General features: G+C 37.4%; 3 protein-coding genes across 4 annotated transcripts in view; 1 reads left to right on the top strand and 2 right to left on the bottom strand.

Annotated features, from left to right (window-relative positions):
• Positions 1 to 141: 141 nt before the first annotated feature.
• LOC108974391 lies at positions 142 to 1,616 on the bottom strand. Its single transcript, XM_018942172.1, has 2 exons — positions 1,549 to 1,616; positions 142 to 1,423 (listed from the first exon to the last, which is right to left on the bottom strand). Exon 2 carries the CDS (start codon positions 1,390 to 1,392, stop codon positions 208 to 210), a length of 1,185 nt encoding a protein of 394 aa, XP_018797717.1. The 5' UTR covers positions 1,393 to 1,423; positions 1,549 to 1,616; the 3' UTR covers positions 142 to 207.
• Positions 1,445 to 4,347, bottom strand: LOC108974390 (vacuolar protein sorting-associated protein 33B). Its single transcript, XM_018942171.1, has 3 exons — positions 4,288 to 4,347; positions 3,382 to 4,226; positions 1,445 to 3,320 (listed from the first exon to the last, which is right to left on the bottom strand). Exons 2-3 carry the CDS (start codon positions 3,865 to 3,867, stop codon positions 1,815 to 1,817), a joined length of 1,992 nt encoding a protein of 663 aa, XP_018797716.1. The 5' UTR covers positions 3,868 to 4,226; positions 4,288 to 4,347; the 3' UTR covers positions 1,445 to 1,814.
• A 160-nt stretch (positions 4,348 to 4,507) lies between these two features.
• Positions 4,508 to 14,548, top strand: part of LOC108974343 (furin-like protease 1) — a 240,956-nt gene continuing 230,915 nt past the window's right edge. For both annotated transcript variants that reach the window (XM_018942096.1, XM_018942100.1), the window contains exon 1: positions 4,508 to 5,103. The gene's annotated coding sequence lies outside the window, so the exon portion shown is untranslated. The remainder of the gene's footprint in view (positions 5,104 to 14,548) is intronic.

Genomic DNA, 14,548 nt, shown 5'->3' with positions numbered 1-14,548 from the left:
GTAACAAATAATACTAATAATAAGGTCCACGTTTCTTATGTTCTTTGCTACAACGGAAATATTTGAAATATGTAAATTATTTGTGGCGTTCGGTCCTCATATGAAACATGTTTACTCCTGCTTGGTAAAGTCAAAAACTTGTAATATTGAAATTAAATTTTTATTTTTTGTAATAAAACTTTTTTTTATATTGTGTAGGAAAAACTTCTATCTGTTCTTTCTTGACATGCCTGGCACACGATATAGGAGTTCCCCATCATCATCATAATACGCGTCCTCTACGCGATAAGTTCCACCCTTGCGCCATACTTTGCGAGGAATATGTATATGATCTTTAACGCGCGTTATTTCAAAGCGTTTTTGATCTTCAGCGCTGATAACAATTTCATTGCATTCATATTTTTCGATTGCATTGATATCAGCGAATGGATTATTATGTGGGGACTTCGAAATTATTCCAGTTCCGCTCGGGTTGTGTAATTTAGAAGTTGATTGCTGTTCAATCGCATCTCGATTAACTGTATGATTTTCGTCATTGGTTAGCTCACTAGAGCAAACTGATAATTCGGTTGGAGATAATTTAAACTTTTTCAGCTCTTGTAGGCGCATTCTCCGTTTGTCGTATACTTTTTGTAGCAAATATGTCTCTTCTTCAGCTGATGTGGCCTTTGGAACTTTCTCCATAATTTGCGAATTTCCCGAAGGGATCTTTGGTGCATCTTCCTTTTTTGCATATTTGTCACAACTTGTAATAATGGAGAGAAATTCTTGTTTTGTTGGTCGCGATAAAGCTGGTTTAGGGGGTAAGCCACTGGAAACTGAAAGTAAGTCTTCTGTTCGTCTCGTGGCAAACGTTTGCAAGTGAGCTTGAAAATCGGGAGGTAATTTCAATAAGTGTGGATCTGAACGGAATTTTTCCCAATTTTGTATAACTACTTCATCGTGTTTGCGTATGCGTTGTTCACTGCGCGCTTGCCATTTTGCGGTTATTATTTTCTTCACGACTTCCGGTGTAGCTGGAAAACTTTCAGCCAAACGATCAGCTGTCCACTCCTCAGGGTCACGTGAATGCAATGTACGCATTTGCTCTTTCTCAGCATAAGTTAGCAAATTCGGCAGCTTCGTCTCATGGAAGTATTTGTGTTTAACCATAATGTGGCGAATTTTTTCACGCTGTTGACTCATTTCGTATTCATATTCACGATGCATATGATTGGTTGTCATAAAATCCGATTCCAAGTTCCCGAACCCTTCAGGATCTTGTTCTAAATGTTCAACACTTTCCATGCTACTGAGCTGATGCCCGATCCCAGGATTAGATCGTCGACCAACACCACGAGCCATACATGTAATAGCCAGGTGTAAGTGTCGAATTTGGTTTTTTGTCAACATTTTATGTTTTAGATAACTCCTTCAAATAAAACTACACAAATGCAAACTTTAATTAAATTTTTAAATGTAATACATAAGTTATTAAATATAGAAATTCCAATGAAACCAACAAAAATTCTGTTTGTACAACACACAGCTGACAAACAGCTGACTTGCCTTTTGTGAATTCTCGTTCTCTGCTTGCCGTTTTCGTTTGAATGTTTCGCCGCCGAATATGAAATTAGTTGCCGCCGCTGTATTAAAATTACTCAGAAAATTTACCGATAAAAATGTGTCCCTTGCTTCAGGAATACTTGTTGAATGCCTGCTGTTTTTTTTTAATTAAAAAATGTAAATATTACATACTTATGCATTTGTTATATCAATATAAATTCATATTCGGGTAACTTTTGCTTTAGGTTTCCAAGATTATTCCGTTTTTGTCAGAAAGCTGACTCGATAAGATCACTGCCACTGATAATAGCGTCAGAACCCACAATAATTTGAGAACCCATAAGGCGCGCTATTAAATTACAAGCAGCAATCTCAGCGTATGTCACTCCACCGAGAACAAAAATAAATAAGTTACGTTTTCTCAGAGGAAATATATCCTTGGAGTCATTCAATTTAATGGAGTTAGCGAACGATTTGGCATTATGTGCTGTGCCATCAAGTGAGTGCATAATTAACTTGTCCACCATACCTACTTTGCTGGAAAATTCTTCCGCGGACTGTGCTTTTAGTAAGCACGAGCAGAGTTGTGCCACAATTGGGATATAAAGATTATTAAACACGTAACTAGCGCAGCTGGGCGAATTTACGACATTACCAACACCAGTATCACTGCTTACGTTAGAGTTGACAGGCGTTGGCTCAGCACCAGTAGTTGAAACCATTAATCTCAGTCTATTAGCATTTGCTTGAAATTCAGTTTGTTGAAATTTGGGTAACGGCAAATTTGAGAGTATTTTCGCAGATGTGTTTCCTCTATCTTCCTCCCACATCATCGGTAACAGCCCAGCTACCGCCAATTGTTGAAAAACAACCAAGTGTTGTTGACCAAAGTAGTTACAATAGTTCCGTACAAATTGTGACAACTCATCGGCATTTATTCCAGCACATATGTGAAATAGGCAAAGCAAACGGAGAGTATTGTATTTTTGACAATTTGTTGTGAGTAGTTCATCGATTTCTGTATGAATTCGTTTGCGCGCTACATTATTAAGTATATCTTCCTCCAAGGATTGCACACGACGAAAGTTACCACCCAACATGTCTATAATTTGTTCGCTGGCGTTAAGGTGTCGCATGACCTTTGCTTTAAGCTCCGTCACCTTTGGTAACTTGCGAGCCACATAGTCGTGCATCTCATCAAGTTTCATATCACCCAATTTTTGAACTTCTAATCCGATAGTTTTTGCTTGTGCGCGTATTTGGCTGCTAGCTTGCGCAAAATGCTTGTACCGATTTTCACCATAAATTTCATCACTCATTGCGTTCATACGTATGCTTGGAAGTTTACACGGCTTCACCTTGCTTACTGGCGGCTTTTCACTTTGTTTTTGCTGATAAGCTCGATGGGGTAGTTGGAAAATTTCTAACATTTGTTTGGAAATCTTATTTGAATGCGTTTCTAACTCGATTTCTGCGGCTCGTCGATTATAAACTTCGAGCAGTAATCCAGCATAAATAGCCGGCGTTAGTAAACTAGATGCATAATCTTTGTCACGATCCATGATAAGAATAGAGGCGAATTCGGTGGACGACTCACTATAATTATCATTACCAGGCTTGTTAAGAGTTTGCAACATTTTTACTAAAGTTGCAGAATGTTCACCAAAAGTGAAAATTATTTCGGGTCGTCCACAAACGATTTGCAGTACTCGGAGAGATTGTGCTATTACTGGTAAAAGAGAGGTATCCTTTCGTAAAAATAGTGTGGAGAAAACCTAAAGGTAAGCACTTACATTATTATACTAACCGACACACAACGAAACCGGAGGTACTCACATTTGGTATTTCCATGCTTAGCACATTTTGATCGAGGCAGATAAAGTCCCAGCTGTATCGATGAAGTTGAACTAAACCGTAAAGGCCTTCCTCTTCCAACAACATTTGGAAATGGGTAAAGCAAGTGGGCACACATATTATATGAAAATTTTTTACTGCGGCATCGAGATCAGTCGGTTCTAGCCGCTCTAATTCGTGTATATGCCTTAAAATCTGTTGAAATGTTTCCAATTTGCTATGTATTAAAAAAATGTGGATTTGATGTTCAGCAGTACGTGAAATAATGTGATCACCATCAAATTTGAAGATTCTTTGTATGCCTTTCAGTTTCAGCCAGGATGCAGCGCAAACATGCTCCAAAGGTTTAATTAGTACTGGCTCAATTATAAGGTCTTTTTTGCCTGGAATAGAACATATGATCGCTTGTAATTTTTCCTGTGCGATAAGTTGGAAGCCCTGCAATTTTTTTTCCAATCCGGCCTCCATTGTTTATATTCGTCCCCTTTATAATTACTACAAAAACTGCGTTGGAAATTTATTGACCATTATTACTGGATCAAACCAAATTATTTTAATTGTTCAACGCTGTGCAGTAATGAAAACATTGCAGACGTGTTTCTGTTGATTTGCAGAGGTTTGCAGAGTTGTCAAAAGCAGCTGTTTCGAAGCTAAATATAAAAGGGAAATATTTTCTAACAATTGGTGTTGCATTGACATTGTATCCAGAAATAAACTCCTTTTCCTAACATTGAGTATTTGTTCAGTTCGCAAAACTGTTTCTTGTGGTGATTGTTAGTTCAATTTCGAATGCGGTTAATCTGATGCACCAACCAGAAGGGAGTAAACTGAAAGAAAGCAGTCATCAATTTATTAATCTGATTTAACCTTTATAATGGAATGGTATACTTTTTTAATACTTTCCAGCATCACCACTGTGTACAGCTGAAATGAAAACTAAAAATGTCATATGCTGCGGCGAATATAAACGGTGCTCATTTGCAAAAAATAGTTTTCTCTCTTTTTCCCCGTCAAAAATGCTCAAATAAAATATTTTATACACGGCGAAAAGCACATTCTCTCACTAAGCACTCAACAACAGACAAGAGAATATCAGAGGAAAGCAGCTGGTGCCCGAAACAAGTGAAGTAAAACAAGTTTTCGATGGAGAAATGTATGTCAAAATTATAGTCAGTCGCTCTGAAAAGGTCTTTGTGTTTGGACAATATTCGCAAATTTCTCGGTGAAAAAATTTCAACGCGTTGCTGTGTTTTTCTCGTTGTACACTCACGTTCAGCTTGAGTTTGATATAATTAATTGATTGCAAAACAAAGTGAGTGCGCGAAGACTACTAGCAGTGAAATTGTGATTAAAATTTAGCAAACAACAATTAACGTGGAAAGCATATAAAGTAAATTCGCTATTGCAGATTGTTGCTAATTAAATATGAAAATTGTTCGGTAATTTTGCGAAATATGCTAGTGTAAATACATAAGATATAAAAGTAAAGCTAAGGTGGAGTTCATCATAATAAATTTCTTAAATATTTGTGAACGGTGATTTTGTGAAGTAGTTTGTGTGTGATTATCGCAAAAAAGAGAGCCATAAAGAGCATAAAAGTTTGACAACGGCCAAAAACGACCATCAACGAATTCTCAGCAGAAAATAAACAAAACAAACGGTTATTGATATTCAAGAAAATACCAAAATATTAATAACCAAAAGGTAAATGCGAATTAAATTTGTTTTATGAAATATCTTCCACTGTATTTATCATATATATTAATATATGAATTTATGTAGTTTGTTCTAAAAATAACTAAACATAAAGTAAATAACTCGTTGAAATGGCAAATGAAATAATTATTATTAAATGCGAATGCGGTAGAAAAGACATTCCCCTTCCGGCAGATTTAGTATTTGCCGCATTCAACATTAAAGTTGTCGTAGTTGCTATATCTTCTCATATTCACCTATTCTACTCAAATGCTTGCTTATTCGTTCATCACGTTTCCATTAACGATGGCTGACGTTGCTTTTCATCACGCCTCGTCCCCACTGCTGGTCAACAAAACAACAATCTCTGCAGCAGCAGCCGTCGTAGTCGCTGTAACAACAGACTGAGTCAAGACTACTAACAAAGATGGTTATTGTTTGCGAGGTGAGGGCGTGTTGTGGATTGGTTTTCGTTTTCCTATTTGTAGTATCTCATAAAATACTCGCATTAACTATGTTGTTCCTTTCAAATGTTGCATTCGTACATCAACAAAAATGACGTTTTAAACTCTCAACACTAAGAGAATGTTGGAAAATTAAGATTTTTATTTATTTGGGACAATCAGCGTCAACGAAAGGCAAAGAATGTGTTTTAAACTGTAATCCTTCGGTGCTGGCACTCTTCTGCATTATATTACCAAATATTTTTAAGGCTACCTGCCAAACATGCAACCTTTGTGGTTGTTTACCATTTTATTACTGTGGCGCCAGACTTACCACTGATTTCGAATAAAAATGGTTAGGTCGATAATGCAATTCATTTGAAGGAAATTGAAAAAAGTGAACTGAAATTTTTTTATAAAATTAGCATATTATGTACATATACATATGTATGGTAGTCACAAAATCATAAAAAATAATTATCAAAAAATATATTGTATGACAAAATATTTGGTAACGCCTTGCTTGAAAATGATATTATTTTTTATCATTTAGCACAGATCAAATATTTGTTTAGTGGGAGTAAGATCGAAAAACTTGATAATTTCGTAGTTAAGATTCGAATAATTGTCACATTTTAGGGCTGCTTCCCCAATCGCTTGTATTGTCTTCAAAATAATTTTTCCTTAAAACCTGCCTAGATATTACTCAATCACTAATTACTTGCTTAGCTATTAATATGCGTGAAAGTGTGCCGAAAACCCAAATGTACTCAAAACCAAATGCTTTCATTTACATTATTTGGCTACTTTCCAAAAGTTGCCGCAGTTCCAACTGAGTTTCCATAGCATTTGGGAGAAGAAAATTTAAYCGAGTTTTGGTTTGTATGTATGTTCATATGTATTTTAATAGTAATATTTGAAATAAATGAAAATTGAAGTCTATATTAGTTTTATGCTTACAACTTCTGTAAGTTCCAAGCTCGCCTACGTTTCTATCTGTACAAGAAAAGTATGTAACTCATAATAAAACGTAGTCGGTGAGCCAATGTCAATGTTCTGATGGATATAGTTTGACTTGTATCCATAGTTGTCATTCATTATATATGTATCGTGTTCATAATGTCAATGCTTTTTCAATGCGCTAGATTCATTGCTGCTCAATTATTCCTTTTGCGGCTGCGTTACTGCCACGAACAAAGTACGAGGTGTGTTCAAAAAGTATCGCGAATTTTGAATTTTCGCGGGTTACGTATATTCGAATTTCGGATTTTTTGTGGCGTTATGTTGGTACTCTCACTTATGCCGACAAGCTCGGCCATTTTGAATGTTCATTTAATTGTTGACAGCTGCTTTGCTTGCACGTGTTTTGGATCGTCTTCGATTTTAACCTATTCAAAAAAAATGGATCAAAGAACCCGTATCAAATTTTGTGTCAAAAACGAAATTAAGTACGCGAATGCATTTCGAATGTTGACTGTGGCATACGGCGAAGCTACCTTGGACCGAAGCAACGTTTATCGGTGGTACAAAATGTTCTCAGAAGGCCGAGAAGATGTGACAAAAATTGGCTTTTGGACCACGATAACGCCCCTGCTCACACATCGTTGCTTGTGCGCGACTTTTTGGCCAAAAACAACACACTAATGATGCCGCAGCCACCGTATTCCCCAGATCTGGCCCCTTTTTCTTGTTCCCTAAACTGAAGAGGCCCATGAAAGGACGAAATTACGCTTCTCTTGACGAGATAAAGACGGCATCGAAGTGCTTCGAAGATTGGAAAAACCGTTGGCACAAGTGTATAATATCTCATGGGGATTWCTTTGAAGGGGACAAAATAAATATTCATGAATAAATAAATAATTTTTGAAAAAACACAAAATTCGTGATACTTTTTGAACACACCTCATACATATAATGAATGTTAAGGTCTGTGAAGCGAAATCAAAGCTAATGGTGTGACAGTAAATTAAATTGACTGCAAGGATTAGAATTTGAAACAAAATTGTGAGATATACATATCTCTTACAGAAAGAACCGACGGCAATCAACGCTATATGAAGTGGTATTTGAAGTACTAGACTGTATAATTCTAACAATATTTTTACGTTTTGATTGCTACATATGTAAATTATGATACAGTGCATAGGTATTTTCCTTCCAAAAACTAATATACCTCTGAACATAACTAATGTCAAAATCATGATAACATTAAATAGCGTGTGTTCTAACTTATTTTAAATAATCTACCAACAAATGAAGTTTTCGAGTTAGTGCTAATTTTATACTTGTTAGCCGCTTCGGAGCGGGCTTTAAGACTCTAAAGTTAAATTTAAAAAAGGATCAATAAAGCGAGTAATTTTGAACAATCCTGAAGATTTCTAAGTTTTCATTGTCTGCGAAGTCTTGGCTACTCTATTTTTAATGCTTGTGCCTATTTATTTGAACTGGAACTAGTTTATGAATATACATATGTATATATGCATATAGCTATTATTATTATACATATGTACATATATATATATACTATTGTATAAACAAACTTAAATAGTAAGTAAAATTTTTGTGCGGTCAACCGCAGATTTTTATGTGATATCCGTTTTACGCTAGTCATGTTGATGAATGCTGGCTTCAAATATTTGTCCATAGGTGCGTAAGTGCTCACATGTTCACGATCATTCTTCAGCGAAAATGAGGTTTTCTACACTTAGAGCATGGTAAATGAACAAATAAGAAATTGAGAGCATTAAAGTTAAGCGATTTCGTTGGTAAGCGTTCAGTTAAATTGTTATTTCAAAGAAAATGTCCGTTGCCTTCTAAGTGACCGCAAAATCTCGCTGTGTGTCAGCCGCCGTTGTAGCAGCACTCTTGCTTTGTGCTCAAAGAAACTGCTTGCTACAAGGGGCGTTTAGTGCTGACGATCCTCCTGGCTGTTTTATTCCTTCCGTTTTCTATAACTAAACAGCACTTCGCAAACATGAATGTAGAAAATAATAAAACGTCTTCGGTGTTCTCGACGCCATTTCTCTGGCTCTAACTGGCCCATATGTTTACAATCTTTCCTTTGCACTTGGGCACTTAAGAGTATGTCGGCTGGTCAACACATGTCTTACAACGGTACAAACACAAGAGCTTTCTCATATAGAGGAGACTTCAAAGCCAGGTTAATGTGTATCATTGTGCGTATTTTTCCTACATTTTCACATACACAGGTACATATGGTACTAAGCGTCACCTTCAAGAGAATGGAAAATGCTGAACTGCGCAAACAGTAGTAGTTACATCAAATAACGCCTCGGTTCGACGCCAATTTAGTAGGGGCTTCTTCATGCAGTTTGCGAAGGTAAACATGTGGTTTTGTCCTGTACAAAGCTTAGCCTCGAAAAGGAAAGTTACATATCCTTATTTGTTGAAGCAACCGAAATCCGAGGGCAATGTGAAGCAATGGCTGCGAGGTATAATATAAACCACTATTCTATACTTAAGTTCATCCTTGAACAACACCCTCACGTTCTTTAATTCGTTTCGTCTTATTATTAGGCAGTCGAAAAAGTCTTTTCATATTTCTAGTCAAACTTCAACTTATTTTTTTATATTTATAGGCTTTAATGAACCAAATATTTACCATTTTGGTCGAGAGACATTATTCCATCAATGTAAAACTTTTCTGGGTCTTCGGCGAAAAGCTACGACAAGTAATTTTAACAAGCTTCTCTTGAAGCAAACTTTACTCCATTTAGGAAGTACTGCGTTGACCGAAACAAATGGTAGTTCGATGGTGGAAAGTCAGGATCCATCAAAACTTTCCAGCCAAGCTCTCCCAGTTTTTGCCGAGTCATCAAAGATGTGTGTCTAGCGTTGTCCTGATGGAAGTCGATGCTCTTTCTGTTGATCAGTTTTGGCTGTTTTCGTTTTTTTTTTCGATTGCTTGCTTCAATCTCATCAGCTGTTGACTGTAAAATCTAGAATAAATTGTTCGTCCAGGCTGGATCAGCTCATAGTGGATGATTCCTTTCCAATCCCACCAAACACTAAGCATAACCTTTCGAGGCGTCAATTTTGGCTTTGAGACCATTTGTTGAGCTTCGCCACGCTGGGACCATGATCTTTTTCGCACATTATTATCGTTTTTGATCCACTTTTCGTCTCCTGTTACCATTCGCTTCAGAAATGGTTCGATTTCATTTTGTTTCAGCAAAGAATCGCAGATGTTAATTCGGTCCATTAAATTTTTCACAGACAATTCTTGTGGCACCCAAACATCGTTCCTCCTTTTGTAGCCAGCCTTTTTTAAATGGTTACGAAAAGACTTTTTCGACTGACCAATATTTTATTCATCAGAATATCTGGAGAACTATTTGGAATTAGATAAAAAAAATCACAAACAAAATATTGAGCGAATATTCCTTCAAGTTTGAAATCAAAAACGCTTCAAGTAGAGTTCTGAAGTGGACTAAGAGCTAATAATTGATTAGGTGGAAAACATTCACTTAAAAGAGTTAGTCAGTCAGTTTCTGTTTTCACTTTAGTCTACTCTCTAAATCTATTAGATTTATGAGAAGTTCCTAGCACAATCATAGCCATTTCACTCCATAAAAAATTTATGATTGTTTAACGAACTTATCTCGAAATAAATTACCAATTGTAGCGTAAATATTGAGTAATCTACATTTCGAAGAACCATGGGTAATTTCTGTCTGCTGAAAGCTGAAGCTGAAAACAGCATAAAATTCCGTGGACTCGCTAATTCGTATACATATTCGTTAATGAAAAAAAAAAATAATAATAATAATAAAAATGCAATTATATGCCTTCACTGACATAAAATTCGAGATCATTTGTAATGTTCGCTTAGAATAGTTCCTGTTATCAAGTCAACTCGCTGGTCCAGCAGACATTTTTCTGCTACCAATTTGTATTAAATGTTTGTGCTGATTTAGTACAATAAATATATAATATTAATTGCGAAGAAGCGACTCCATAAAGACACAAGCCGGCGCGCTCTCGCTCGGGGAATGGAGTAGTGAGTTCATGTTACCATAAATATGTGTACAGTACACTCGATAGAAGACACTGCTGTATTCTTGGTTTACCTGTTTTGCTGGCTCGATGCGGTAACCGCTCAAATAGTTATGTATGTTTGTATGTATGTACGTATGAATACGTGTATTTTTGTTGCATATATATGAGCTATCATGTCTTCCAACTGTTTGCTTAATGATGCCGAATGAATTTGAACGACTAAATCGCTAGTTGCCTTACCATCCATCAATTGTCCGCAACATGTGCACAAACAACCACAACAAGAACAATATCAACAAAAGCAAAACCAAAACAGCTCTAAACAAAGGGGAAAATGTTAGAACAAGGCTCTAATTCTTGGTTTCTATAGCAGATACATATGTAAGTATAAATTTTACAGATATATGCATATAAAAGCTTACATACCGTACGATCAGTGCTACGCTGTTGACGGATCGCTCAATGCTGACGCAGATGCTGGTCCAACAACAATAACATAGACTTAATAGAGTTTCGTGACCATAATATTTAAAGGCCAACACAAGCGTCGGCCACATCATTCAACACGATTTTAAGCGAACTCTTAGTGACTTTAGCACTTACGTACGTACCTTCCTTCTCGCTAACTAACTGCTACGCGGTCAGAGACCCGTCATTAAGTAATCAACATCGAATCTCTTCTTATTCTTTAGACACATTCGTAAGCACTCGGATGCTCGTATATTTGTAGTATTTATACAAGCATCTGAGAAATTCGCAAGAATTCGATTTGATATTAACCTGTTTCACTGGTACCCATGAATGGTTCGGAACGGTGTACAGGCCTTTGTATTGACCAATGTCCCTTCACTCTTCATTGTGCTATAAAACGTGTTGTCAGCATAATCATCGCTATCATCGGTAGCATCAACGCTCTTTTTGTCTTCCTCAAGCTGCGCTCGCCAAAAGCCAACCGTCGTCTAGCTTCTGCTAAATTTTTCTCTGCGGAGTTTTCTTCCTCTTCATTGCTTTGTACATCCATTGCGTTGATTATAGCGTGCGATTTAGTAAACTTCTGTTTGTTATTCTACTGAATTGTAAAATTGTTTACTTTTATATTGGTGTTTGTTCCTTCATTTTTCGTTTACACACGGCTACTCTGTTGTACGTCTGCATGTTCGTACAGCGTCGGCGCTGGAAGCTTAACATTTCTGAAATGGCTTCCGACGGCGGCGGCGGCGGCTAAGAATGTGGGCTGGCTGTTACCGCCTCATTGTGCATTTACGTACACTTCAAGTCTACGTGCACGACTACTTATTTGCTTCTTGTTCGCAATTTCTGTACGCGAAACAAAAAAAACGTTGCATGTGGAAGTATGTATGTACATACCAATAAAGCCTACAGGTATACAGCGCGATCCGTTCTTTTTGGATGTTTTTACATTGGACCCCCGAAATTTTTCATAAATTCTCAAACCTATGATTGTAAGACGCTCTACCACGACGTCTTGTGGTCGTTTTTCTTAAATTAACATTGTTAGGAAAAAGTTCTTTAAGCTTTCCAGGTATACTTAGTTCTCAAAGAAAACTTGTTTACTGTTATCGTCAGTGGTCTAAGGATGTGGGTTAAAAATAGATTTCGAAAAACAATCAAACAAATTCGCATAAGTATTTTTAAATTAATTTTGCCAAGTCAAGGTTTTCGGTCGCAATAAAACCTTTTCCCATTCGCATGGTTGTGCATAAACAGATACAAAAGTACGTCAGTATGCTGTTATTAAGTTAATAGTAGGCAATAAAGATCTTCAATTAAAGCAAATATCGCATTCCAATTACGATCATGATTCGCCCACGACTTCCAGACAATGCTCGAATTTCACATACCTCGACCATGTCTGCTCATATCACTCTCTACCGATGCTCGCACATGCGCACGCCCACCACAAATTCGCAAGCACACTGATACACACACAAAAATGTATGTACATACGTGATTTATTTCCCCGTGAAAGCCCGCGAAGTCATATCAGGCCGCTCTTGGGTCATGACAGACACCACACTGATCGGTATTCGGCATTCGGATGGATCGCTTTACTCTTTGTTTTGGCATTGTTGCCTTTATTTATTTACATTATTCGCCATTGTTGCTGTTGTTACGGATGTTGGGGCATTTTGTACTATGGTTACGCTCATTGTTGTCTTTGATATTGTTGGCGCTTTATTCACTTTTCCAGAAATGTTGTTGTGGTGCCCTCGTACTGCTGCACCCAAAGCGTCCGTTCGACTGCATGGAAATCAAGTTGCATTGTCTTATGCTCCTATGCTACCGTGACTCTACAAACCGCGCAAGCCTCTGCGGGGTGCGCATACAGCGCCGCGGACAGGGCACAGAAAGTCATGCTGCTCTTGTTTGGGCACTCGCCTGCTACTTCGACTTGTTATTTTTGTTACGGTTTGGCTACAATCAGTGGCATATATTTACTTACTGCGTTTGCTTTAGTATTTTTGCTCGTCTGCCACTAGCTTGGCTGTAGGTATTTCTTATTATCAGCCTCCCTCTGCCGTTGCGCTTCCCACAGCTGATTTTCGGTCGCTTATGTTGCGGTTTACTGCTCACATTGTTGTTGTTACTTTTAAATGTTTTACCTTCGCTTTTGGCAGACTCTATCGTCCGCCCTCCGCCGCTTGGACTGTGATGTTGCTGTTTGTACCCGCGGTCGAGCTGGCATTTTATTTATATTGATGTGGCATGCGGTGACTGTAGTGTGCGCAAAAAATGGCGCATCACGTCGTTCGGCGCAGAATAACATGTTTTGTTCTTGCTCTTCATGCCTCAGCCACTTCTGCTGCCAGTGCCGCTTACTCCCTCGGCCTTATTCAAGACCCGGCAATTGCATTCCTCCGCAGATAGCTAAATACGTAATGTTGCAAAATTAAAATGGTTTGGCGTTCACAAGCCACTAACCCGAATAGTGGCGGTTGGTCCAACTGTCGCACCAGCGTTTCTAATCGGCTTGAGAAATCTTATCTTGCTATTACCGTTTGCACATCATCTTCATTATGCCAGCGCGAATTTAGTGCGTCTACTCTGTCCATATTTAGAACACTGCAGGAACGACCAAGAAGACCGCTGGTCGATTCGGCATTGCATCGTGCATTTAAAGCCAGCCAACAATCAAGCCTATAAGTAGAGCTTTAGGGATCCAAATGTGCTCTTGCGAACGTCTAAAGATGTGTGTTTGTCGGTAAACAATGGCATAAAATCGCAATTTTTTGGCTTTGAGTACAGCATTTAATTGGATTGTTCGACATTTATGGTCGGAACCGTTGTAAAATGTTCGAGATAAGCAATGTGTATGATCAAGCGGCTGTTATATCGTTGAGGTTGTGAGATTAAACATTACATTATTGATAATTTCTTTCCTTTACTCTGGTCATTATGACATCATCTCATTTTCTGTAGAATATATTTATTAGAAAAAAAATGTAAAAACAACAACTGAGTAAATAAATTAAAGTTTGGCAATTAAAGATTTTTAAAGGTGGGTGCAACATACATACATATATGCATATGTATACTTATTTACGGCATTAATCTGCACAAGCAATAAAATCGGAATAAGCTCACATAGATAAAGTTACATAAGTACATGTCTGCACACATGCATGTAAACATAATTGGAAAATGAAAAAAAAAAACACTTCTACTTATATGTACCAAGAATGACATCACCCTTCTGCACATACATATGTATGTGTGGTATATTAAATACTCTGGCCCGCACATACATGTATATACATACATACAAATCTACGAAATGTGCGCCAATGTGTGCTCGATGGTTGGCAACTACGAAACTTTATTGCCAACTCTTACGCAGCACTAAAAGTTCCGATTGCACATTTTTTCTATTCTATCGGGTGATTTTTTTGAGGTTAGGATTTTCATGCATTAGTATTTGACAGATCACGTGGGATATCAGACATGGTGTCAAAGAGAAAGATGCTCAGTAT

The sequence above is a fragment of the Bactrocera latifrons genome, unplaced genomic scaffold, assembly GCF_001853355.1.
Source record: "Bactrocera latifrons isolate USDA-ARS-PBARC rearing strain unplaced genomic scaffold, ASM185335v1 scaffold_55, whole genome shotgun sequence".
In the NCBI taxonomy this organism is placed as follows: Eukaryota; Metazoa; Arthropoda; class Insecta; order Diptera; family Tephritidae; genus Bactrocera; species Bactrocera latifrons.
Note: the sequence above shows the minus strand (reverse complement) of the source record. Positions and strands in the feature narration are given on the sequence as shown.